Here is a 27,294-nt window from a genome sequence, read left to right on the forward strand (position 1 = left end):
AGTTCAGTAAGGAGGCATACAAAAATGGTGATAAACCTACCAACCCGACTGAATAAGTTAGATGAAGTGCAGTAATGTTAGAAAGAGGAGAGGAGAAGATAAACACTCCTGTTTATGGAACTATAGCATTTAGTCTCTGGAATTTGAAATTTTTCTTTTAAATATTCAGCTAGTCAGAATTACAGTCAGTGAAGTAAAACATTCATTTCTTATTTTATACTTTTGGCTATAATTTAGAAAGACCTTTTGTTGAAGTATTCATTTTAATAATAGTCTCATCTGGTGCTGTAAACTCCACAAATAAATTGCTTAGTGTCAACTGAAAGTCAGTAGTTTCCAAAAAATAAACCAAAACCACACTGTTTTTTCATGGGAGTGGTCGTGAAGCACTTTTCACATCAGAGAAGTCTCCACTTAGCTACTACACCATGAAAGGACTTCTTATATTATAACCAGAAAAGAATGGTGTCTTGGCTAGCCTGGTGCTGGGTGGCCAACTCAAAAGCCTGAAATTCCAAACCAGGGGTTCAGTTCACTGCAAAGGCAGAAAAGGTTCTTGAGGAGCCTTTCTTATGAAAACCAAAGTATTCCTGCTTAAGGGTTTCAACACCTGCTTTACTCAAGTTGGGCAAGTGAGATTGCAGATAAGAATCCCCTTTTTTGATTCATGCAGACCTACAGGCACAGACACATCTGGGTAGCAGACCTTGCAAAAAAGGAAATGTTTTTTTAAAAAAAACCACACTGCTGTTACCAAGATCATTTTACATCTGTATTTATTTGCTGTTACGTCCTTTAGATATACTTTTATACTGTGAACTCCTCCTGGCAATCACCTTGTTATATGGGGCATTAGCATACAGAGCCTACTGTGGCATGTGCCCACTTAAAGCACTGTGTGAAAAATAATGGTTCCGGCTTTCAAAAACATTTGAAAGGTGAGAAAAATGCTCACATCCAGAAAATCAAATGGTTTCAAGCACTAATCAACCAGTAAAGCATAAAGGAATTCTACTCTGCATAGCAATTCTGCTGCAGCTAACAAAGGAAGATCAGGGCTAACATTTCTGAACCATGTGTACCCACAGTTACGTTACCAACATTGTCAGATTTGGAGTTTTGCATTATAGACCTTCAGCCATAGGGTGAAGGTGCCTCTCCATGGTGGACTGTGGTTACCAGACACAGCGTCCGGTAAGAGAGTACCCTAAAAGCCATAGTAGCACCTTACGTGGTGGAGGCAAATGTACATTTATATCACAAAATAGTGGAAGTGCAGTTTGTTCTAAATCTTGACTGTTTTGTGGGAGAGCCTTGTCTTCCACACAGACTCAACTGTACTGAGTGTGGATGCTTGCTTCACTGGTACCTGAAAATTATTGCCTGTTATTTCTACATTTTTCTTTTATTTTCACTTCTTTTTCAATTTCACTTGCAGCATTTGTTGCATACTTTTAGGAAGTACCTTGACGGATTGTTTTAGCCTTTCTGGAAATAACAAGCTGCATGTAATTCAAAGGATTAGCAAATTAGAGCATCGTAACAATGAGTTACAGAAATTACCTGTGTTCTCTAATGCTTGCTTTTTTAATCATAATGGATGTGACTTTCCTGAGGCAATTAAGATATTCCTCAGTTTTGCTCTTTATACCATACCAAAATACTAGCTCCCTAACCAAGGAATGTTAATAAAGGGCAATTTTCAGGAGCAGGGTCTAGACTCAGTTTGGGACTTTCAGCTGACCTGATGACAGTGTGATGGAGAGGGATAGAAGATTTTGGAAGGTTGAAAGAAGGAGCTGCGGGGGCTGCGGGCAGCTCTGAGCCAGGCTGCAACCTCAGGCCCACGGGCAGCACACACACATGCACCGTTCTGGCGATCAGACACATCCTTCTTTCTTTCTTCAAAGGTATGGTGCTGCTTAGCGGTAAGGTTGAAAAATGGATACGAAACAGGTGGTAAGCTATTTATTATAGATTAAGTGTTGACAGTGTGCTCTGTGCTGTCAAAATGTAAAACCATGTTTCTTTCCCCATGGAGCTTCCTTCTAAATAAACGGACCAGTCAGACACAGAACTGTTGAGCAGTGCACAGCAGCAGTTTATTAAAAAAGCGAAAAACGAAGCAAACAAACCAGCATTCTCTACACAACAGACAAACAGGGGATCATAGGAGAATTAATACTTCAGATGGTTTTTATTGCCGGTTCTCAGCTGGTTTTCTGCCTGAACTAAGCAGTAGTTTAAATAAATAACTTTATGTGTGCAGATTGCATGAAGTGGGTTTGTGTCTGTAATTAATTATTTTCAAGAGATTACCTTTCTTTAAATTAAGCCTCTTTTGAGATGAAATTTAGTATGCATTTTTTCTGACGGAAAGGTAATATATCTTATGCCATATATAAAACCCAAATTTAGATAATCTAGCTTTAGTGGAGGTAGTCTTCCAGATCTTTTTTTTATCAGCCACTGGAGAGTTTCCTGTAAGATTTAAATCTGCAAGATAGCTGAGAAACTTTTTGCAAGTAGGCAACTTTTTGAACCTGAAAATTGAAATCTGAAATAACAATGTTCAGCTCCATGCAGTGGAAATTGTATGTCCTCAACTATGCTGAGAAGCATTAGCTTTCTTTTTAAAATGAGCCAACTCAGAATTTATACTGTTGCCGTGGGTCAGAGAGGATTGATGCTGCAATGCCTGTGCACGACAATACTGACTCCAGGTTTATGCATCCATGTTAAGATCAGCTCCTAGAAAGGGCCTTCAGTTTTGAACCTTCTTTCACTAGGATTCACTTCCACGTTGCAGAAAATTTAATGTAGAATAGTATAATTTGACCTCTTTGAATACATGCATCCTGAATACATGATCCTAATAATTATGAAGATTGCTCTTTTTATTTTCTTGAAAAAAAGCAGTAGGTGTATATATGCACGTTAAGTCGTGCAGCAGTGCTGCGAAACTCCTGTTACAAATGAGCACTTGTAATTCTCTCATTATACACAGACATTCAAATAAAGATGAAGAATCCTATATTTAATTCAGGGGTTTTAATTATGTTGGGCCAGGAAAGGGGTCAAGATCCAAATAAAAGCCAGACAGCTCTGAAAAAATATTAAATTCCTTTACATTGGAGAAAAGCACTGCCTTTTCTAGAGCACCTGTAACCTCGGCTGATTTAAGAATAGCTGTGTGATGCATTTTTCCTCCTTCAATTTACCTTGGAGGTGTTGAACCCTCTTAATCCTATGCAAGCTCTTGCTGCCTAGGTACAGTATCTTCAGCTGATGTTTGCTGCCATCTATCGTTTTAATTAGAAGACTTAATCAGTTTGGCAGGAGCACGTTCATATTGGCAAAACCAGCAGGTTAGCTGATGTGGGAGAGAGGGGGAAAACAGTAGTGTGGCTGTTCCATGAGGTTACTGCAGTAAAACCTGTACCTGCAAGAGAGCCCCAGCAGTTTCATTTCAACACCAATCAAACCACCAAATGACTTTTTTTTTTTTTTTCCCCCAAAAAAAAAATAGCTGAAAGGGTCCGTTGTTGCCTCAGCTCCGTGAAAAACCACCTCAGCTCATTACAGAAGATTATTGTCTAATGTGTTTTACAGGACATTCCGTTACTGCTTGGGTAGGAGGGGGTGAGCTGCTGAATTTCTCCCATTTTCTTCTTAATGTTACATTTTTTTAGGCTGGTAAATTTAAAATGCATTATTGTTTATTTTAAGTTAGCTCTTCGCTTTCAGTTTTTGTAAAGAACAAAAATTAAGATAGTCCTTTTTTTCTATTTTTCAGCTGTTCGTTGGTCTCGGATTTCCATATGAAGGGCCAGCTCCTTTAGAGGCTATTGCTAATGGATGTGCTTTTCTAAATTTAAGATTTAACCCACCAAAAAGTAGCAAAAACACAGAATTTTTTAAAGGCAAACCTACACTCCGAGAGGTAAGATTTATCAATCTTGGTAATTTCTTTATTGAAAATGATTGTGGATTTCTTTTTAGTAACCCAATATAGGAAAAATTGCCTAGGTGTTCACAGTTTATTGCAAAAGGTGTGCAACTGTAGTTTTCTTTGGTCATTGATGGGATTATCAGTCCTTATTTTTATAGGATTATCAAAATTTTTCGTTGACATATTGTTAAGCTTTATGTCTAGATTTGCTTATGTACATTCTGCTAATTCTTATTGACAGACCATAAACTGAAGTTTCACTTGAAAACCTGATGTTCTTCCCAGGAACAGATCATGTCATCGGATACATGATGTGTCATTTGAAAGCGGTTTTATTTTGTTGAAGAAACAAACATTACTGTGTACTGTGCAGGAAGTAAATAGGTGTTTAAGTAAACTATAAAAATGACATTTGTGGGTTGTTGTGGGTGTCTGGGGATAATTTTTTTTTTCCTCCAGAAAAGACCTGCTCAAGGCACTGTTGAGCTAAGGTCACAGCCCACAGTGTTTGTGGTTAAACACTGAAGACGTTTGGAGAAGCTTTCAAAACAGCCAGTGAGTTTAACCTCTAGTAAGAGAAAAATGAGGCTAAGTAAACTAGCCCCTCACCCCGGCTTTGGAATATTTTTCTTTTTTGGTGTAGGTAAAATTCAGCCTATACCACTTCTAAGCATTTAACAGTCATGTAGCCGTTCCTGACATTAGCACTTTTGCCTTGACCATGGCTTGTTCATAGGTGTATATACATATTTTCCTTACATACTTATCTGAATGGAAAGCTCTCTGATAACACTTAGATGGCGAGAACTTTGCACAGCCGTATTTCCCAGTTCACAGTACACTTGGGCTATATAAATTGCATACGGAGCAGCGCCAGCTAGTCGATAAGCAAAAGACAGTTTCCTGTTTTAAACCAGGAACATAAACTCTTTATGATTTTGTGATCCAGGACTGTAATTGCCTTTCAGCTTGTACAGGACACGAGTTCAAACTCACCCCTTCTCACAGCTTGCATTGCTAGCAAAGGAGATAGCGATAAGAGAAAAGAAGTCTGTTTAAACTTTCTCCTTGTGCTTGGCACTTCTCAAAGCTTTTCTTCTGTGGGTCACTCGACTGTTTGTCTCGTTTCCAGTGGTTTTGTGCCCAGACACTATAGCTGGTCAGGCTTAGTAAATAATCTGGACCCACCTAACTCTTTAGTAGGAATTTTAGTGCTTGGAATGCTGTGCTAAATCCTGCTGGCATGTGTCAGCACTAACAGAAACGCTGTGCACCTGACTTGCACAGAAAAATAATCCCTATTGACTGCTTTAGTACAAAATAATATAATGAACGTTCGTCACGAATGTTGCTGTGTTCACATGCTCTGCTGACCTATCCTAAGAATAACCTTTTCTATAACTGGTTTTCACAACTGCTTTTAGATCCGATTGCCAGTAATCCATGTGCTGGTACTTTGGGATTAAGAAAGTTCTTAAATCCTTCTCTCAGTTTTTTCAAGTGTCAAAGGCGAACAAAAGAAGCTTGTGTAGTTCTGCAAATTGATTATCCATAGACCAATTTGAAGATGAAGTCTGTGTTTAGTACTTTTGTAAAGTAACCATTGCAAGTCACTACTTCTCTCTTGTTCCAGGTAGAATTTATTGGGAGGGGTGTTAACTGTTTCCCCTCTACCCCCAAGATGGGGTCCTGTAGTGAAGACTCTGTACGAAAATTGGAAATGACAATTTGCATTTTAGATCAGCAGTTGTTTTGTCTTGGGACATGGTTTTGCTGGGGGAAAGAGCCAGGAAAAAAAAAAAACCACCAACAAAAAATCACCTTTAAGCAGCTTGTTTTGTACCAGTATTTGTACCAATATTTCTTCTCCGAAGAAAGATGTACTTGGTTGGTGTAGTTTCTTTCATTTTCTGCTTTTAGGAAGGGGAAAAAAAAAGACCTGAAATTAGAAATTAATTTAAATCTATGTATAAGAATTCTTACGGATTTTAATTATAGACAGAGGGAGTATCTCCTGAATATCTAAAACATTAAGGCTCAGCCAATTAAAGCATTTCAGTATTAGGAAATAGTCTTGATATTTTTTGAGAGTATAGATGTAGAATTACTGGTGCAATAAAATTATGTTGCTAGTTACTCTTAATACTTAAAACCGCTACTAGTCTGAGAAGTTTAGTTGTTCATCTAACGGATCAGATCTGGCTTTAATGTTGCTGTCTGTCTGAGATGGTAGAGAAAGAGTGGTCCAAGGCATAATTCCTAAAGCTTTGTGGAATTTCACTGTTCCATGTTCGTATTTTTAAAGGTGCAATAGAAGGTTTTTCACTGTTACTGAAAGCAGTAGGAATGTAGCTTCTGCCATCTGAAGTCCAGACATAAGTGCCTTGGGAACTCAGTCGTGGTAACCAAATTTTTAAGTACATATAGTTTTAGTTGCAGTAGAAATACTCTTGAAGAAAGGTTAGAATATGTCAGTCTTCGAGAAGCATTGGACTTCTTGGAGGAATTTAAAATATGCCGATGGGAGCCCAGCGCGGTGGGCTGCAAGTGAATGTAGGCAGCTACGGAAGCTGTCTGTGTGCAGAAACACCCCGCGTGACCAGCGCAGCAGCTGCAGTCTTCCAGCCAGTCCGTGAGCCCTCCCCACCACGCTGCCCTGCAGCCAAAGGTGGGAGCTGGCCCAGGGTCCCCTGGAGCGTTGGTCTCGGAGCACAGATTTATGTAACTGTGAGACTGGCTTCTCTTGTCCACAAGCAAAATGCAAGAGGCAAAAATTTTTTTAAGTAGTTTCTTGAATTCATTTGAGGAAGAGAACAAGTATGGTATATACCCAGGGCAGAAGGTTCTTTCCAACAGATGTTGTTTCCCACTTCAGATCTTTTGCACTAACTAGATTTTTCTTTGTGTCATGCATAAAGAGGCAGCTGTATAAAAATTGTCCATGAATAATCTGTCCGGGGCGGGGGTGTGTGTGGGGTGTGTATTTATTTAAAAATCAGTTGTCTTCTGAGGCCAGTGTAAAACACTCCCCTCTCTTCTACAGCTTTTGCTTCCTCTCTGTGTGTTCATTTGCATGTTCCTCTCGCTGCTGTGCAACCTGTCACAAAAATTACTTTTAATGCCATCCTGCTAGTTCTCAAAGCAATCTCTGATATAACTTTTCTTAGTTATCTACTTGGGTATTTATTGAATTTGTTTTCTGACCAAGTGGTGAGCAAAATACCAGTTAACACTCTTACTGAGGTCAAATCATTCTTGTACTAACAGCAGTGAGAGTCAGAATTCATCCGAAGTGATAGAAATGATTCTTTATTCACTACTACTCACAGAAGCTTGGAAATGTTTGAAATTTGAAGGAGAGACAGGACAAGGATGACATCTCTTGAAGCCAGTCATGCAGGTCTAACCAGGACCCGTAGCAATTACGGGTTGTGAAAATGGAGGGCTGCTCTGTGAATGAGCTGTGGGGAAGCAGGGTCACATTGTAAAAGTAATTTCAGTAAGCGTCAAGTCTTCTGTGATGTGGGTCATTATGAGGACCAAAGCCACAAGTGAGAGGTGCACAAATGTTACTTGTGATCTGTGTTATTATCTGACTTTCAGTTTTCCAACTAAATTCACTCTCTAAATTTAAACACAGAAAATCTGAAAGATAATTCAGAAGGAATGACGCTGACTGTCAGATTCTAGCTGAATTCTTGTGTTATCGTAGTGCCTATCATCCAAAAAGTCTGATGAAGAGAGTGAGAGGGAAGGATATCTTGGCGCATTAATTTTTACTGAAATCATTTCTTCCCTTCAGCTGACATCTCAGCATCCCTATGCTGAAGTTTACATCGGGAAGCCCCATGTCTGGACTGTTGACATCAATGATCTTTCTGAAGTTGAGAAGGCTGTGAAATCAATTTTGAATCAAAAGGTGAGAAATGTATCCTCAATTTGTCATCAACACTTGAGGGTGTATTTTGTACTGCATGTAGAGTGCTTCCTAATGTTAGTCTGATTAAAGCAGAGTGCTGCACTTTGGCAGGATATTGGGGAAAAAAATTGTTATTACATATCTGTGGTATCTGATTATCATGTTTTAGTACTGGATATGTCAGGTTTTACCTGAAAAAAATAAGCATGAGTGGATTTGTATAGAAATGTGAATTTCTTATGTAAATTATACAGCAATCTACATTTTCTGTGCATTCAGTGATGAAGTTTCCTTGTTGATTCTTAGAGCATTGCAGGCTGTCCAAATGCACGCTCAACTCTTTTGACTGATTTTGTAGCCTTGACATAACTGCCACTGAAGTGCTTGTGCACTTACAGTGTGGAATTGTAATGAGGGCTCTTCAAGGAAAAAAAAAGTTTGAAGTAATTTTCAAAGCTATCACATTCTGGTTTTGTCATAATGTTTTCTTTTTCACTTCAACTCCTGAACTGAAACTCAGTTAAAGCAGGAGCTCTGGAATCCCATAGGGTCTCAAGCTGGCTTGATACCTACTACATCGCAGTATACCCTGAGTTTCCTTAAAGATAATCACTGAGTAACTTTTATTGCCTTTACAAAGTAGCAAAAATCAGCTTAAACTGCTGATGGTTTTGTGAAATTGTGATTTGTTAATGAGTTTATTTGCATTTATTGTTTCTACTTAAGCTACAATGTAGTATTTGGAATACAAATTGCTACCACACAGTGCACCACAAAGTTCATTTAAAGAAAAAAACCTCTAACCTTAACACACTATGTTTCCACAGATTGACCCTTATTTGCCCTATGAATTTACATGTGAGGGAATGCTTCAGAGGATGAACGCGTTTATTGAAAGACAGGTATGAACTTTTATTGTGGATGACTCTCTTGTTTTATGTTGGGAAGGGAGGACCCTCTCCATTTTAAAGCTTCTCAGTGTTGTTGCTGTTCAAGTAGAAATAGTAGCTGTGCAGTCCCCGGTGTTACATCAAAGCAGAAAGGCAAAGTAATTTTTCAGTGTGTATGTGACTTCTTTGACTGTGTACACACAAAAAATCTTTGGATCATGAACTATCATGTAAATACAGAGATACTTCTGTGGTAGAATTGCACTTAGGCTAAAGCCTCTGGGCAGATTTTTTTAAGTGTTTAGTTTCAATTGATAAAGCTTTATGTGGTTTGGAAACCGGTTACTTAAAGGACTTTTGGCCCCCATGCATTATTGCCAGCTGACAGCAGCAGAAGGTACTGAGTTGGAGTAATAAACTGCAGAGATTTACACGGGATCTTGATTTCTAGAAACTGTATGTTTGCTTGGACTTCTGCCCAAGGCCAGATCAGTTGCAGTGGCCAGCTCTGCCTTTTGTTCTGGCTGCTGCAGAAGAAGGATAGGAATAACCTATATCTCTGATATGCCAATTAATTTCCAGGATTTCTTTCAAAAGCACTGGACATGCTTCTGTACCTGTATTCTGAAAGTGGACGGTGCTAAAGACAGTAATAAAGAATAACACAGCTTCAAGTCAGAAGTGTAGTTAACATAACATAGCTATTTCCAGTTTCCTGCCAATAAATACTTTAAGCTTTTTGCTGCCGTATTGATGACATAGCCTTTAAAAGTATCTCTGCTTCTTTTGATTCTTCTACCTGAGTTAGCTATAATTGAGAGGTTTTGTCAATACAGGAAGAAATAGCGCTCAGGGTAAGGGAGAAAAAGAGACAATCTAGAGATAGCATCTGTGGGGCAAAGCTATCTTTCCCCTCTGGACCTCCCCCAAGGGCTAAGCCCTGGCCTGTACCCTGTGCTTCTCAGAAATAAGTAGAGCATTGTAATTTTGTTCATTGCTTTGACTAACTGTCAAAGCCATTATTGTTTCACAGCCCCCAGGATGCTCAAGCATCATTATTAGCTGCATGTGCTTAGCACTGTGCCCGATTAACATGTCAGATGAAGCAAAAATAAAGGTTGAGACCTTATTGTGAAGAGTTTGCGGTGGGAGGCAGGCAGAACAGAGAGAGCAGCACAAGCTTGGAACAGGAACAAAGATGCACGGAGTTGATGTGGTTCAGACGTTCTGGGGTGCATTAACTACGAGAGTGTGGTCTTCAGGGTATGTTTGAATGTGAAGAGGATGGGGCCAGATACACTCACCCACAAGTCACCCTATGGGACAGTGAAACTGTAGAACTTAAAAGGAGTTGTCCGGAGTTCCCCTTTTGGGGCCTTGGCTCAGGATCAGGAGGGAGGACAGTGTTCACAAGTAAGGTTTAGAGAATTCCCTGAATCTTCAGATCCAACAGCTGGGCTGAAGGTTTTTAGGGTCTGAAGTAAGAGAACTACTGTGAGCTGTGGTTTCATGTTTAGCAGTGCCACCTTCAGCTGGATTAAAACAGCTTTCGCTCCAAGCTGCTACTCCTGCCAGTGCACTGCCCCTGCCAGCAGCCCAGCACGGCTGTGCCATCTGCTGAATCCATCCCTTGATCCTGTTTGCTCTGTGGCTGCCCAAACAGTTGTGTCAATCTGCAAAGCGACAGTGTAGGGTGGGAACCAAAGGGTGGGACTGCTTAAATTGGCACTGCCATCAAAGGAGCCGCCAGGCAACCGCAGCCGAAGCAGCTGCGGGATTCCCTGTTGCAAACTTGGGAGCTGTTGGACGAGGCGGGCTGGGCTGATGGAACAGACATGCTGACTTTGAAAGATGTGGTCAAGCGGAATGCTTGGTAACCCGGCAGAAAATGTTTTTGGCAGGGCTCTGCTAGGTTAGCAAACTGACTTGGCTCAGCAGCGGGTCAGCTGAGCACCAGAGCTTGGCGAAGGGAGTGGAGTGAGGACATTCGTCTAAGAGCAAGAAAAGCTAGAGGGAGGAGGACACCTCCCTTGACGAAGAGCTAAGCCTGTCTCACCTTGAAATTGTGGTTATAGGCAAAACAAAAATAAACACAGTCTCTGGTGAAGCTTAACCTTCTGTTTTACGTAACATCTTTTCTTTATTTTACCCTTATGCATGTAGGGTTGTGGGGTGAAGATACCAAATTTAGGTTGCTTTTATGGTTGATAGGAAAACTAGCCAGAGACAGCAAACTGAAGCACAGCCCTGTGTGCTGGTACCCGTGAAAGTGATGTTCTCCGAGACACGCTTCAGCGTGGCATAGGCTGAGGAAGGCTTCCCACCAAGCTATGGACTGGAAATGGGAGGCTGTGCCCAGTTTTTGGGAAGAATTTTCAACTAAGAGATGTTAAAAGCTGAAGCCCCCAGCAAATAATGAAGCCGCACAAGTGATTCGCTGTCTTTGAAAAACTTTGTCTCCTGCCTGCACTAGCTGTGAATCCAATCTGATATTACAATACTATATTGTATATATTACATTGGTATACATTACAGTATCAGATTGGATTTTGAACCTATATACATTTTCTCCTGCATCTAGTAGTTTAAATATTGATTTATAAAAGGACAGAATAAGCAAGGCATTTAAGCCAAATAGCGAAATGACCTTTTTGAAACAACCTTATTAAAAAGTACCTCCAACCATCTATTGTTAACATGTTCTTTTAGATGCTGTTAAAATTATTCTGCCATAAATATGCTCTAAAATTACTCAGGTTTTTCGAATATGGCACGAGGGAATGGCTTAGAGCTGCATCAGGGGAAGTTCAGAATGGATATTGGGGAAAAAGCTCTTCACTGAGAGGGTGATCAAGCACTGGAACAAGGTCCCCAGGGAAGTGGTCATGGCCCCAAGCCTGTCAGTGTTAAGACGCATTTGGACAGTGCTCTTAGATACATGGTTTAGCTTTTAAGTTGCCCTGTGTGGAGTCAGGAGATGGTCTCTGTGATCTTAGTGGGTCCCTTCCAGCTCAGGATATCCTGTGATTCATGACTGTATAATATTAAATTTATGGTTAGACCTGGGAGTATGAAAACTTCCTCCTTCAGCAGAGGAAATCTAAACAGAGAAAAAAAAAACCCAAACTGATGTTGAGAACTGGTAAATGATTTGCGGTCTTAGCTTCATTAAAATTTCAAGTAGTTCAGCCTTTGGGTCACAGCGTGGGACCTGTCCATCCAAGTATTAGTTTTGTCAGGAGAAAGCAAATCATGATGGACTGGGCCCAAATTTTCTGATCACCTTTTGATGGGAGTTGCCAAACGTTAAAATAATGGCTGAATATCATGGAATGTTATACAAAACCAGTGTTTAAAATTTTCTCTTTGCTTTTTCTCATTTTAAATGTCAAGACCGTACAAACTTGTCTTTGAATAGTTTTCGCTAGCAGGTGTGTTTATATATGATTTCTTCCTTCCCTCTTTCCACTGTGGTGACAGTTGACTGCATGCATTATTTATAGCAATTTTTTTCAGTGTTGGGAGAGCACTTTTACTAGCAGTTCAACCCAGAAGAGCAAACAAACTCTTTGAGTCCTGGTTGCTTTATAGAAATCTTCAGTCTTTTATGAGTTCAGCTCACTCCGTTCAGTTGCGAGTCCCCTGATCCTTTCCACGTGGCTCTCCGCATGGGCCACTTGAGACAGTTCTCGCCTACAGGGTAACTGGCCTCTGGAATTCTTCTACCAGAACTTCCTCCTGATACTTGTGCTGTTACAAAAATAGTTCTGCTAGCACCGAATTAGTGAAACAGGAGTCACTGAGAAAGCCAAAACGGGTTGGGTGTGTGGAAGTAAAGAGACTAGCTTGAGTTGCTTATGATAAATTAAAAAAGGTAAAGGTAGGGAAGAAGCTCTTTTGGGAAGAATGATACTACCACATTTTAAGTAGCAGTCAAAGGTGATAATTCCCTTATGCTAAAAAAAAAATATATTCTTTTAAAATGTGCTTAAGTTACTGATTTTAATAGAACTGACATGAGCTGCAAAATGAATGTTTGGGTGATAATAGCCACTTATTTTACTAATGGGGAAAATTGCTGTCAAGGGACTGGATGCATCATAATAAAGTATGATCTGTCACTGCAGGATTTCTGTCATGGGCAGGTGATGTGGCCCCCATTAAGTGCCCTTCAAGTAAAAACTGCTGAACCTGGAAAATCCTGCAAACAAGTCTGTCAGGAAAGCCAGCTCATCTGTGAGCCTTCCTTCTTCCAGCATCTTAACAAGGACAAAGCTCTGCTTAGGTAAGTACTTAGAAGCACAAACATATTATTTGGTCTCTTTTTATTGCACTGGCTTTTGCCGCACATTAAGTTTAGTGCACGAATTCTGTGAGAAGGGAGGGTGGGGAGAGAAGTACTGTCTTGTTTGGTTGCAGCAAGCTGTGAGGTTAGCTGTCAGTCCTTCCTAGCGGTGTTGATGGTAGAAGTTACTGCTGTGCTGAGAGCACCATTCCACGTAGCATGTGTTTCTGCAATGAGGAATACGGCACCGAGGCCAAAAACTTACATCTCTTCCTTCCGCGCCCCCCATCTCCCACGCGTGTGCCCCTTTGATGTTGGGTTGCTTGCACTGCGCAAAGATGCTTGTGCTGCAGGGATCGCAGATGCCAGGGGTATAACTGTGTTTGGATGGACCCTTTGCAGCCCTGGCTGAGCAGGTGCACTATTCCGTAGCTTTTGCCGTATCCTTCTGAGAGTTAGTGAACTTGCAGGACTCTTAACGCTCATCCAAACTGTGCTCAGTCAGCTGGGTCAGAAACAAAATGCATTTTGTTGCAGTAAATAGAAATCTGTACACATTGTGTGATTTCTGTCAGTTGTTCACATGATTTTAAATCTAACATTTATAAAGTGTTGCTTTTATTTATTGAGCTCCCTCATTGGTCACGATTAACATCCGTATTGAAACATCTATATTCACTGGCAATTAGCAATTCCTGTTTCTGCAAACCTTTTGTCGGTATTGTCCTGGGTAAAGAATTGTAAACCCGTGTACATCAGAGGTTATTAGTACCAACTGATAAAAGCTTACGAGCTATGCATTAAGGAAGTTAATGTTGCTTTCAGGTGCTGTCTCTTTGGGAATATGTCTGTGTTCCTTTCAGAATGAAAACAAAGCACTCAAAGCTAGGCTCCAACAAATGGCTGCTAGGGAATCTGCTTTCTAGGTTTTCTATCTCCACTTTTTGCTAAATTAAATTGTAGAAGGTTTTCATTTTTGTATTTTGTTTGAAAAGTTGTAATTTCCAGTGGAGTTCAGAAGCAGCTCATACAAAAACTTTGTCAGGCTTCTTTTCTAGCTGTCTAGACAAGATTATAATTCTGTGGAAAAAAAAAACCTGTTAAATGCTGAAAGCTACCAATGTTTCCAGAGTAAGTGAAAAACAAGCTTCTGCTGGAATTGCTACCCTCGTGCTTAAGCTTTGTGGTCAGAAAATGGCAACTCGAATTTTTCTTTTTTCAGCTAGCTAGCGCTAGCTGGTTCCTCGGAGCGGTGGGTCCAGCTCTGACCAGCTTCTGCTGTACCACAGCAGCATCGCCTCATCTTCGCAGTTTGGCTGACCGCACCTCGAGCTACCCAGGGCTGCCTGGCACGGTGTGGCTTGCCTGGGGGAGATCCCTGCTGGCATCGATGAGAATATCTCCCGATTTCAGATTCTTCGGTTTTGTCGTACTAGAAATCCATGGTGTATTTAAATATTAGCTTTGGGGAACAGTCAAAAGCGTTTTTTTCTTTTTTAACTTCTTTTATTAATCTTTAGGAAACGGAGTAAAACTGAAAAGGCTGTACTGCCCTCTGCAGAGAGAATCTGCACAGGCGAAAAGAAATGAGAGTCACGTTCTGGAAATCTGCAATTCTGAATGTACTTGATTTAGGATGTAATACAGCATTTTATTTTATTTTTAGCAAGGAAGGATGGAAACTGTACCGAACTCCTGTAAACTCCGCTGTGATTTAGATCATGTGCTTTGCTTTTTAGGCATAATATTGAATGTCTCACCATGGAGTCTGCAAATGATATTCTGGTCCCCTCTTTTGATGGAAGAAGGAAGCACTGTGTTTTCCAAGGTGACCTCTTATTGTTCAGCTGTGCCGGCTCCCACCCAACCCACAGAAGAATCTGCCCCTGCAGAGACTATATTAAGGGGCAGGTTGCGCTTTGTAAAGACTGCCTATAGCAGCAGCAGAGCTTCTTTTGAGTTGCGGACAAAATGTAAGTAGTTTTGAGAGGAGCTACTTATTACTTCCTGCACTTTTGTCCAGGTTTTTCGCTGCAGGCAGAGCTATCATTGCTGGGCAGAATTATCTACTAAGAGAGGAGGGATTCATAACAAACAGCTAACTGATCTTTTCTTCCTATAAGAACATTTGCAGTGTAACTCTTCAGATTCTTTCATCTGTTTGCGAAGAGAAATGAGTTTCATGTTCTACAGTGATTTGAAGATGACTGCACAGAATAGTTTGTAGAAAATTCCCAGACCCATCAAACTTCTTTTTCTGTTGTTTGGGTGAAGTGTTTTCTATTTTTTTAATGAGTTAGGACATCCCCCATCATGGTTAGCTAAAGGATCTCAACTTCATTCCAGTAGAAAATTGAAAAAAGTGTGCTTGAGGGAGGGGGGTGCAGGGGAGGGAAGACTAATATTTTATTCTAGGTGCACTGGTTTGGGTACTGCTTTAGTTTGAATGGCTATAAAGTGGTTTACTTCATGAGAACTCAGAATCACAAGATAGCTCTGTACCCTGTTATTGGGTTATCTGGGCCCAGTTCTTCTTTCTTTTTTTTTTTTTTTTTTTTTTTTTAAATCTTTGTATACAACAAGGTATTGTCTGCGTCACGGCTGCTGCGTCGGAGCAGTCTAAACAGAGAGTATCATGAATGAGCAAATAGGCAGTTGCCAGCGTGTGACACATCATCTTGGTGACTCAACGACTGACTAGGATTGTGGCATTTTCTTCAGTGTGGAAAAGCTACAAAAACATACTGCCATTTTTGGAATGGACTTGTCACAGTTTACTGGTCCCATTTAGAGAGTAATCCTTGGAATTTGCCCATGCTTCTGTTGTAGTCTGTCTACTAGAAATACTGTGTGAAGCAAAAAGTATTCAGCATCATTGGAGCAATATTATCGTTAGAGCCTCAGTTTGCTACGGCTTCCAGTAGTTAAAGTGTTGCTGAATGACATAGAAAGGTTAAACTAAGCTAACTATAATTATTGTATGATAGAAATGTAAAATGTCTTCATAACTAGCTAGGTTTTTAAAGAGAATTTTTTTCTGAAGAACAAGTAAGAGGAGACAAAAAACTGCTAAGAAAAGCATTGATCAATCTCGTGGGTTCTTTGGTTTTCTGTTTTGGGGGGTGGTGTTTGTTTCTTTTTTTCTTTTAGCAGGCACACCAATTACAAATTTAGACTAAAACAATTCAAGAGTTTGGTATTCAAATCAAACTTCATTTTTCTTAGAGCAGCAAGTTAAATCTTCTAAACCACCTTCTTTTTATAGAGGTAAGTTTTGTTATTTTCAGCAGAAGGTGGCATGCTTGACAGCACCATTTGGAGTCAGGAAATGATACGCTAAGATCAGTGAGAAACAAATCTGCAGTATATTTTGAAAGCACTCGTAGTGTGCAGGTTTACACTTTGGACGTGCTCTGACCGTACGGGGAAAAAACCTCAAATCAACATGAAGGGTTTTTTCATAAAGATTAACAAACATTACCAGTTAATAATGAAAAGCATAGATACTTTAAATTTTCCTTTCTTGGATATATCCGGTTGGTTCAGATTTTTCTTGTAACTGGCATTCATTATCTGTGTGTGAATATCGATGTGTCTCTTGACCTACCAAAGACCAAGCAAGGGAAATGCTATTTAATCTTGGATAAATTCTCAAGACAAGAGAGCAGAACAGTATACATTTAAAGTTTCAATTTGAAAGCACTGAATTAGTTTTTTCAAGTTTTTTTGTTTACTGCCTCAGCACTCCTGACGGTGTTATCCTGTAAAACTCCGTAACATTGCTGTGGACTACACAGAACTTAATCCTGAGAGATTGTTCAGTATCCAAAAAGGATATGGGGGAAGTGTTGAACAGCAGGGTCACCAGGAACTGCATTGTGATGATGTGCTGCATTTTAGAGTAATTTTCCAGAAACAGAACAGCTGGGCCCTATCATGGGAGGCAAACTTTTTGTATGAAAAGAAAACAAACACAAACTAGTATGAAAATCCTCACTGTTACCATAGCTCAGCGTTTGCTTCAGTCAGCACAAATGGAGTTCGCAATAGTTTTAATACTCTGGAAAAGCTGGGGGAGGAGGTTTGGAAATGAGTCTCAGCAGGCGCACCAATTCATTTTGTATTTATATAAAATATTTCCTGCATACCTGTGCATATTCATGCAACTGGAAAATCCTGCATATTAAAATATATACACTTACACCTGGTGCTGAAAGTAAAGGCAACAGCAGAATTTGCCTTTACCCATTCAGCCTGAGGTTCTTCAGGCAGGAATTTAGTTCGGAATGAGATATTGCAGAATTACATCGGAAACAAAGATTTGTATGGGTGCACTTAAAGAATGCAAACCACGTAGTTTTTGCTGTAGTGCAATTCTTTGCTGTAAATACGTATTTGCTTGTTTCCCGCCCCCAGTGTATGGTCCACATGGCATACTGCGTTTTATTTTGCCTCTAAACCTTTAAAGACGGGAGGGTTTAGGTATTTGTTGTTATAAGATTTTCTGGTCTAGTGTTTTGTTCAATGCTAAGTTTGCCTTTACCACAGCAGGGAGAGTCTGTATAAGCTCTGGGTTTTTTTCATGCTGTAGCACTGTTTCTTTCTAGTCTACTGAACTGAATTACTGCATACTGGCAAAAATGAAACAGCAGATACCAATGCTGCTTGCATTTTAGCCAGGGACAGAACATCTAAATTGGCTTCAGAATCAGTTGGGTCTGATCCTATTTCCACTGAAATCTATAAAGAAGGCTCATTAATCTTAAAGAAAAAAGAACCAAGACCTATAATTCGAAAGGCCTCTATTATTAATTTTAAGCTCTCTTTTCAGAAGAAATATTACTTTTATGAACTGCAGCTTCAGTCTAAATTTCTGTAAAAGGAAACTATCATATGAGAACTGTAAGTGCATAAACTTTGTAAACATTACTCGCTAAACCCGATACAGCACTCCCCCATCACTCAGCAGTGTTTGTTCGTGCGTTGATAAATAAGTGAATCCTTCCGCAGATAAGCACTCAGGCAAATCCATGTGGGACTATTTAAAATTTTGAATGATTTACTAAAACGTATAATATATATCCACATGTCAGGATAGAGGGCAGCCTTCTGTCCAAGTTCCATGACTATTTTCCTTCCTAATTAAAGAATAAAGGTGTAGTCTAATTATTGCACTTAAACAAGGTTATTAGAGATGGGACTGTGCTACTGTTTTGCAGTCTGACAGTAAAGCTTGCAGCTTCCTTTACTCAGAAATCAGGTTTTTGCATGACTTGCATTTGAATATATTGATCAGCAATTGATGGGAAAAAATGTCAAAAAAGTTGAATATAAAAACACTTTACAAGCTTTTAAACATATCTCTCATATCAAGACATTCTTTGTTTTAAAATTTTGTATTTTTGTATGTGACCTAGTTTTTTTCAAAAATCTTGTTCCTACGAGATTAGAAAACTTGAGAAGCATTTACATATTTATTAAAATTAACATAAAGGCTTGCCTTTGAAAGGTAAAGTTGGTAAATACACACTGTTTAAAAATGCCAATAAAAACCTCATTTATTTCATATATGCAAGTTGATTTGCACATGTATAAATAGAGTTGCTTTTTGCATTTTTTGCTTAGTTTCTATGTTTCTTTTTGTAATTTATAGTTGCAGCTGCGTGTTTGCTTGTTTATATCAGATTATGTTTCTCCTACAAATATTTAATGTTTATGTGCCTTTTTTTACTTTCTTTGGGGTTTGGATGAGCATTTGGAATATGGACACTGTCTGAACAAGTATAGTGGAACACTAATTACAGGTAAAAATAGTGCTTGATGACTACACAGCTTAGCAGTATGAATTTTGAATGTTTTTAAGTAGCGGAGAAATCGGTTCTAAAACTATAAGGTAAGGGTTAATAAGATAAAACTATAACTTTCATAATTCTTGCAAAACGTTGCTCCTGCAAGCAGAATACCCTTTACTGAATATCTGTAATTTGACATGAGAGCTCCTGCTGGGATGGGATGTCTTTGTTTAATGACCAGAGAGCAAACTAAAGCCGTTAGGAGACAATGCTAACAGAAAACCTCTAGGAACAGCCATATCTGATTTGATCAGCAGGAGAATTGAAGATCCACATTAAAGTTTGTGAGGTGTTGGTTTTTCAGATAAAGACGTCTGTACATGGAAGTGCAGGGGGTGATTCCTGGTGCTACCCGGAGAATACAGTCCTTTTATGGTACCTGAATTTATGACTCTCAGTGGGGAGGGAACTCTGGATATTCAGCTTATTGCAGATGTTTTTCTTTTTAATGCTACTACTTTTCTGCAAGAAGAATATTTTGCAGAATAGCTGCCGATCAGGTGTCAGTTGGAGACCGCGGAACGGGGCTGCAGACAGAGCCAGGACTCTGCATCTTCCCCGCTCGGCTCTGCTCCCAACTACTTGTACTGGCTTTTGCAACTTGCTTATTGACAAGCGTTCAGACTTGCTGACAGTTTCTGTTGATACCAGCTGCAAATCAGGTTGTTAGCTGATGTCTTCTCTCCTCCCTTAATCGTGTTGTACCAGTATCCTTTAAAATCCTAGTCGACGTCCTTGGTTTATCCTTGATATGAAAGACATGCCCTCCCCTCTCAAAAATGAGTGGCCCATCTAAATTACAAAGATGATTTACGAGCTTGCAGCACTTTTCACATAAACAAAATCCAAATTGCTTTCTCAGGTATGTATTTTGCTTGTAGTGCATTTCAGGACCAGATTTTGCTAGTAAAATAAATTACATGGGATGAATCAGGCTGAATACAATCTCATTCAAGTCTAATTAACTTCATGACTCCCACTGGCTTCAGTGATAGCTGAACTCCTCCATTAATTTTTCTTCAAATTAAAAAAAGCAGCTCTCCCTTTTTAATACATACAAAGCACTGTATCTTACAAGATAAAGACCAAACACTTGCAGGTTATATTGTACACATATCAGCAGCCAGTTTTCCTTGCTGTTTACAGCAGATATCATCTCTGACTAAGTTGATGTTACCTATTATTAAAGCATCAGTTGAAAACTTGGTTAAATAGCTGTTCAGTCTGCAGTCTGGAGTTGGAGGGGTGGGGTGTTTGGGTTTTTTGTTGTTTGGTTTTTTTAAAGAGACTAGTAGTTACCAGTTTCCAATTTCACAGTCTTTTTTTCCAGGGGTGCTAACATTTTGGCATGGCTCGCTCTTCATGATGTTTGCCCTACAGCTGCTATGCCTTCAAGTTTGGACTTGGGATCTCCTTCCATTTGTAGTTCTCCTTTGGTCCCATCGTTTTAGGGACCGCTGTAAAGTCGAGGCGAATAATGCACTGACAGATGTATGCTTTCATTCAGGCTGAAAAGGCCAGGGACAGATACGGTTTCACTGAGATAGGCTTTAATAATATTGCTGTAAATGTAACATCAAAAGATACTGTTTTATGGGCAGTGACTTAAATCTTGTCTTCATATTTTTAAGCAGCTCTATAGGTTTGTTGTTTTTTTTAAATTAGTTTGTAATTTCCAAATATTATATTTAAATGGAATGTGTAAAGAGCAAACTCCGTGTATCAAGTGTAAGATGTTTACTGTAGGAATGTGTTGAAAATACCAGAGGCTGAACCCCAGAATGCCTCAGATGTGAGGCATCGTTCATGTTCTTTCTTCCAGGGAGAAACAACAAAGTGCAACTGTTGCCAAAGTGTCTTGCTTTTATAGGTGTAATCCTTGACATATTCATATAATTATGAACATACAATACTATGTTTTAATTCAGCAGACCTCTCTCAACAGCACTAAGCCACCTCTTTATTAAATGGGTAAATAAAATCAGGTCCTCAAAGTTTTGATGAAATAACTCCACCTTCCACACACAGAAACGGCTTTAAAAAAATTCAGTTGTAATTAAGCGAATACCCTTCTCTCTGCTAGGAAGGTCAGCGCAGGTGCCATTTAACTAAGGTGGGCTATGCATGGGAACAGAATTTGTCACCTTGCGTAAGGGCTCGTAGGACTGAAGCATTGTGGACCCTGCTGTCCTCACGTTTCACAGCTATTGTAACACGTGGCTGCCGCTTTGTACAGGAAAATGTATCTCTATTGCACTGCACTGTCGTACTTGCAAATACTAGCCCTAGGTCAGTGCTGCTGCACTCGCGGCCAGCCACGCAGTAGAGGCTCGGTCCTGCAGGAGCCAGCAAAATCCTTGGCTTTAAGGAGAGCATGTAAATAATGCTATGGCATTTACTGGAGCCATCCGGACACTTGGCAAAGTGCATGCAACGGGTCCTGGCTCGGACTCCAGCAGCTGCAAAGTAGTTCGAAGTATCAGATAGGTACACAATAAATCAAGTTAAATTGCTGTCTGAAGGCAATTAATTTTAATAGGGTTATACCCAGAAGTAATTTGTTACATTCATTACCGGGTCTGTTGCAGTACAGTGAAAGCATTTTTAAGAAGTCATGGGTTTATTTGGTTTTTGCAAAGGAATACAGCAGAGCAGGAGGAAACGGCAGTTTTTACCAAAGGAAAAAAAGAGTACATTTTATGAGAAAAGTTACCCTGAAGCTTCCAGGAGAGCTAAAATAAAAATACAAGGGGATAGTTACAAAGCTAATTTGAGCTTGGAGAAGTTGATCCCCCTGAGCTCGCTAGGCTGACTGCTGCGGGGGGGCCCTCCAGAGGGCAATTTGGGGCAGCAATTGCGTTTCTGGTCTGAGTCATTCCCTGGGGGAGACTCTCTCTCCATGGGCGAAGGGAGTCAAAGTCTGAATAATCCCTGTAGCACTGTAAATTGGACAAAAAACCCTACTGAAATCTGTAAAAATAAGAGTGCTGCATTTGCAGATAATAATTTGGAGTCAATGAGAGTTTTTATATGTACATGAGAACTTCAGGGTCAGGCTGATACTATGTGTGTTTGGTTTGAAGTCTCTCTTAAAAGGTTGATCCTTGGTCTTATTTAAATGGTTGTGTTCCACTATATTACGTTCAAGCAGTTTGATTCAGAAAGAACAGAACACAGTGGTTCAGATACTGTCAAGTTACTGGGGTTCAATAGGATGGGATTTTTTTAATTTTTTTTTCTTTTTTTTAGAAAAGTAAATGTCTGTACTTTAATGGCATAGAAAAATGCTTTGTTTTCACTGTTGTAGAAAAAAACTAGGGAGAACTTTATTTTTCAATAAACCTTTTTCTTGTGTGATTTGGATTTATGATTGCTTTGTGCTTAAATGGGAAGTCTGTGAGCTGCCATTTATCCAAAATCGCGTTTCTGTGGCTTATCCTTGCAATTCTGTAGCTGGGCATTTCTGCTGCTGGCCCGCCCGCCTCTTCAGAGGTGAGCATGAACAGTCCCATCTACCCACATCTCGGCCATAAGAACAGGCAAGTAATTATCTTTTTACTTTTTCTTTTAAATCCGTGTTGGACAATGGATAAAATCAAGGTTCATTTCAGGAGGGCAGTTTTGCCACAGCAGTAGTGAGGAATTCCTGGTTTCCTAGAAATTTCCAGCACACAAGGAAGACTCTGGAATTGCACAGTGGCACACGGATAGACAAGACTTACTGGCACAATACACTACGGAGTTAAAAAATGAAAGCTATGTTGTGGTAAAATAACAGCTTTAGAGAGCGTTGTCTTTCAAGATCCACGTTTAAATGCGAAGAGCTGGGATGGCTTACGGAATACTCGCCTATGGAACAAGAGATCAAGCGTGAAACTTTGGACTACGCGCCTGCGTTGCTTCAGTCAGCGTCGCTCCCAGGCCGGGCTGAGGTTTCAGCAGCCGACAGCAGCTGGTGCTGCAGGAGCCGCCACCCGCGAGGTGCCCCGGAGAGTCCCTCTGCCAAAATCATCTGAGAGGTGGTAACCTGTGTCTTACGGGGAGTGGAGTGTGCATTCAGTCCGCTTGATGGGTGCCACATTAAATCACCTCGGAGGTTGTAAGCACATACATCAAAAAAGACGTACAATATATATGTGCACAGATTGAGACTTCTTAGAGGGAACTGTCGCTTTATTTCGGTTGCACCCATTCTGCTGAATGGCTCTTTCTGCCCACCTCACTTTTTGTTAGCCCAGCCGAGACTGAGGGAAGGGTCCTCTCCTGTCAGCTTCTCCTAGGAATTCTCAGAGGTTTTGGTGGAGGTGTCCGAGAGTAATAGAACAATTAATGCGGGAGCAGTATGCCGTAGTAAAATGAATAGTAAAAAAACCCCAACCAACCAACCAAAAAACCAAAATGAAGACCAGCTCTTTTTTATCTGTTGTGAAAATGTCCATTTGTAACATAGCTGCTATGTACTTTTTAAAACTACACTGGTGAGAAGCAGCTGCTTACTTTCTTACACCACCACCTTTTTCCATCTTTTTTGTATGCTTTTTTTTTTAACATGTGGCCACACATAACTGAGTAATGTAAAATCAGAATAGTCCAGAAGTCAGTAACTATCAGCTTGGGATCCTTTTTTTTTCCCTGTCCCAATTAATGGCAGACAACACTGGTAAGCAATAGCATAAATAAAAACGTCACACTGAAGTGGGAAGGTGAAATGCCTGCAGGTTTGGGCGAGGGTTTGTGACCTGGGTTTGGATTGCATAATCTAGTCACTGCCGGAATTGGGGAGTTTAGGGCATCGTGGCTACACAGGACGGTTTTCTGCTGCGCGTTGCTGGCGGTACTTCTGCAAGAGCCTTTTAGTACTGTTTCAGTGAGGTGAAGTACATGAATATTTTTCACCAGTCACCCCTTTTTATGGGTATTGCCTTGGCGAACTTCAGCTCAGGTTAAAATTGGTGAAAAATTTGTTGGTTCTGTGTTGCTATTCAACATACCACAATTCTGAAATGTTTCCTAACATCAAAATTAATTAGTGGAGGACACTGCTCATTCAGTCCTTTGTTCCGGTTATTTTGGGAAACATTTTTCTTCCTGTTTCATTCCCCTAATTGTTGTTCAGCTTTGACATTACGAGGAGACATCTGTAAGATGGTGAGCAGCTAGAGTCAGCTGTGGGCTGTGTTGCAGTCACATAACGGAAAAAAAATGTATGAAAATTGGAACTTGGAGTAAAAAACACACACGCCATGCAGCTGTATTGGAAAGATCATTGAGGGAGCTTGAATACTAAATCCTTCAACTCTTACGCACTTAGACTGGGTTCAGTCAAACTCCATCTGGTAGAGAGTCCACAGATGGAAACATTTTGCTGGGACTTTGTGCCGCTCTCAAAAGCCTCACCTTGCGCTGACACTTCAGCTTGCAAGAGACGGAGGATCCCAGTTTACTGCTTTACAATGCCCTGTATTTATGTTTATGCTTGTTGGGACTTGCACATTTTAGTATTTTACTGATTATGGAGATTGCATTTAACTAAAATCCCAGTAGTAAATCTTTGTTGCCAAAGAAATCAAATACTGTTTGCACCGAACAGACTCCAGATGTTAGGTCTCACTGTATGTCCTGCTTTGTCTTGTGGACCCGCGGCTTGGAGGTCTTTCCTCCCACGAGACTTACTGCAGGACGTCGGAGGAGCGCTGGCTGGCTGAAGGCATCTGCCTCGTGCACGTTTTTGAGCACGTTTGTGAGAAGGGAAACTTCAAAGCGAAAAGCGCTGAACAAAAATGCTGAAGCAGGAATACCACCTTTAAAGAAAACGTACCAAGGTATGATGAGCCTCTGGTGTTTCAGCAAGTAACAACTGTTGCTTGCTTGCAACGTAAGTAATTGGTCCAGTGGCTCTTTGAAGTAAAGGCTGCTAAATTGCTTTTTAGAGAGGGAGAGACCCCTCTCAGCTTTTATTTCCTCCCCGCCTCCATAGGCGGGAGGGAGGAATCAATGGGATTTGCCCAAGACCATGCTGCTGGCTTGGATTCTGCTTGATGGGTCTGCCCCAGGAAAAGGAGGTTGGCATTTCTTGTCATTTTGCTATTTTAGAACAGGTGTCACCTCCACTCCTTGCTCAGTGTAAGGTAAAGGGCGACAATCCTGTAAAGCCTGTGTCACGAAGAAGTGCATTCAGAAGAATACCGGGGTTGGCGGCAACAGCGTTAGCCAACAAAATAGGATGTTTCCTAATTACTTGCCAAACTAACGTAGAGAAGAGTAGCCCTTCTGTGCAGGCTTTGGATAAACGGACTTTCGGCCTCCCTGCATCCGAGTGCTTTTGTTGGTGCCCATGTCCGTCCCTGCTGGACACCTGCAGGCTGGGCTTCTCCTGACCTGCTCTCGCATGCTCCCGGGGTGGGCTGGAGGCCGCCAGAGGAGCAGCTGTGCTGACTGCAGGGAGTAGCACCAATCAGGTAAAATTCAAGAACCGTTCAGTGCTGCCTCAAATACCGATCTTGTGGCTGAAAGGAAAACGTCAGCTCCCAAACGTAGGAGGAACAGGAGAGGGAAATATCCCTGGGTTGTCTGCTACTTGATTTAATTATGCTCTCCAGTTGCGTAACCTGGACCCGCATGCCAGGCCGCAGGAATGTGTTTTTGTGTGCTACTCCTTAGTTACTGGTACTCAATAAACACAGCCACAGGCTCAGTGATGTGCTTTGTCACAGCACCACTTGGTGGCAGCGCACCTAACACTGACTAGCAGCAGATTTAGGAGTAGAGGTGAGAAATTACAGGTGCTGCGAGCACAGCATGCCACTTTCCTATGGCCAAACTCTGGATGAAGCACCTACACACGTCCGTGCCCCCCCCCCCAGGGATAATCTCTGGGTCAAGTAGCTTCAGCTTTTCCTAATCTCTGTCGCTGCAGAGGCAGCTTGCTGTGATGGCCCCCTAATACTCCATCCTCAGAGGCTTCAAAAGAGAACGGATAGTGAACACATTACTTGAGCATAAATTTGACTGATTGTTTAGGAAAAATGCATTGCCATGTTGGGAACAAACATTCCGGCTTTGTGTATTATTAAGGCTTACTACTTGTCTCATGACCTTGCATCTTCATGAGCTGACCCACAGAAAAGGATGCCAGAAATGTCTACACTTTTTTCCCACGCAGCTGGGTTTGCAGCAATGCAAATGGTATTACTAACTGTGAGGAACTCTGTGGTACATTCCCAGATGCAGGTGTACCTAGAGCTGAATTTGCCCATGTCTGAGGAGCTTCTTGTCTGGGGTCTTTGCTTCAGGTCCATTTCTGGAACATCATTTTCAGCAAGGAGCTTCTTTTGAGGCTCCATTTTTCCACCATGGTTGGATGAGACTTATTTATGGCTTACCTACTATTGTGAGAAGAGAAATGGGACTAAATCAGCAAGGAATGGTAGTCTGGTGATTTCTTGATGACAATCTGGCTTTTAGCTGTAAGTAAGTAAGTAAGTGGAACATTTATTATTTTCCATTATTAAAATACACCTCATGCCTACCTGGTGCATGTGAGGCATGGCTTGGGATTCAAGACTGCAGCTGGTGTAATCCTTACTGTGAGAGTTTTTGATAGCTTCTTTCTCTGCTGAACAATACGGCTAAATTCAAAGCATCTGCTCAGATGCGTAGTCACTTTCAGGGATTAATTTGCAATTCTGAGTTTGGCCAGACTTTAGTGTTAGTTTGCAGTTTCTGTACTGGCCAGTGCTGTTCCTTGTGTGAACACTGAAGCTCATTCCTTGTGTCCTGTGCACAACAAAGAGGCTTTGGCACTGCTGACAAGCTTCTGTGGCCTGTGATCACCAAGCAAAGTATTATGTTGGCCAGTGCCAAGTTTCAGGTGATTAGTCCGAGTGCTTTTGAGCTATTTCAGCTTTTGAAAAGCTCACCTTCACTTAGCTTAGCTGGAAGCACACTTGTTATCTAGCTCATAGTTAGAAAAATCAGCTGGCACAGACATTTAATAAAGAAAACTAACATAGAAACTGTTACCTTTGGGGGTGGCTAGCTAGAGCAGAGTGTCTTGGTAAATTGGATGAGCACTTATTTTTCTTTTCTATTGTCATGTGCCATACAAAGTCTCCCTGATGCTAGCTGGCTTTATCAGCATCCATTTGCTTTCATTTCTGAGTATCGTTATTTCCTGGTCTTTTTCCTTTGAAGTATTGCAAGTATTTTCTTGTATTTACCTGCTAATATCAGAAATGCTTTGAAGCACCTGTGGTAACTGAAAAGTTTCTGCAATTGGTTTAAATTAATCTGATAAGAAAAAGTACGATTAACTTGTTTAACCACATCTCCTTTTCAAAGGCTACACAGCTGGAGTCTGTACTTACAAACATCCTCTGAGAGCATGCTGGAGTTCC

At 40.7% G+C, this 27,294-nt stretch overlaps 1 protein-coding gene across 3 annotated transcripts in view; it reads left to right on the plus strand.

The window, feature by feature from the left end:
- The window catches only part of MGAT5 (alpha-1,6-mannosylglycoprotein 6-beta-N-acetylglucosaminyltransferase), a 139,079-nt gene extending 116,818 nt beyond the window's left edge, over positions 1–22,261 (plus strand). For all 3 annotated transcript variants that reach the window (XM_030016610.1, XM_030016609.1, XM_030016611.2), the window contains 5 exons: positions 3,797–3,943; positions 7,755–7,871; positions 8,699–8,773; positions 12,889–13,046; positions 14,786–22,261. In XM_030016610.1, the coding sequence (XP_029872470.1) occupies positions 3,797–3,943; positions 7,755–7,871; positions 8,699–8,773; positions 12,889–13,046; positions 14,786–14,984 (696 nt within the window). In that variant the 3' untranslated portion in view covers positions 14,985–22,261. The remainder of the gene's footprint in view (positions 1–3,796; positions 3,944–7,754; positions 7,872–8,698; positions 8,774–12,888; positions 13,047–14,785) is intronic.
- Positions 22,262–27,294: the final 5,033 nt, after the last annotated feature.

The sequence above is a fragment of the Aquila chrysaetos genome, chromosome 6 (genome assembly GCF_900496995.4).
Source record: "Aquila chrysaetos chrysaetos chromosome 6, bAquChr1.4, whole genome shotgun sequence".
In the NCBI taxonomy this organism is placed as follows: Eukaryota; Metazoa; Chordata; class Aves; order Accipitriformes; family Accipitridae; genus Aquila; species Aquila chrysaetos.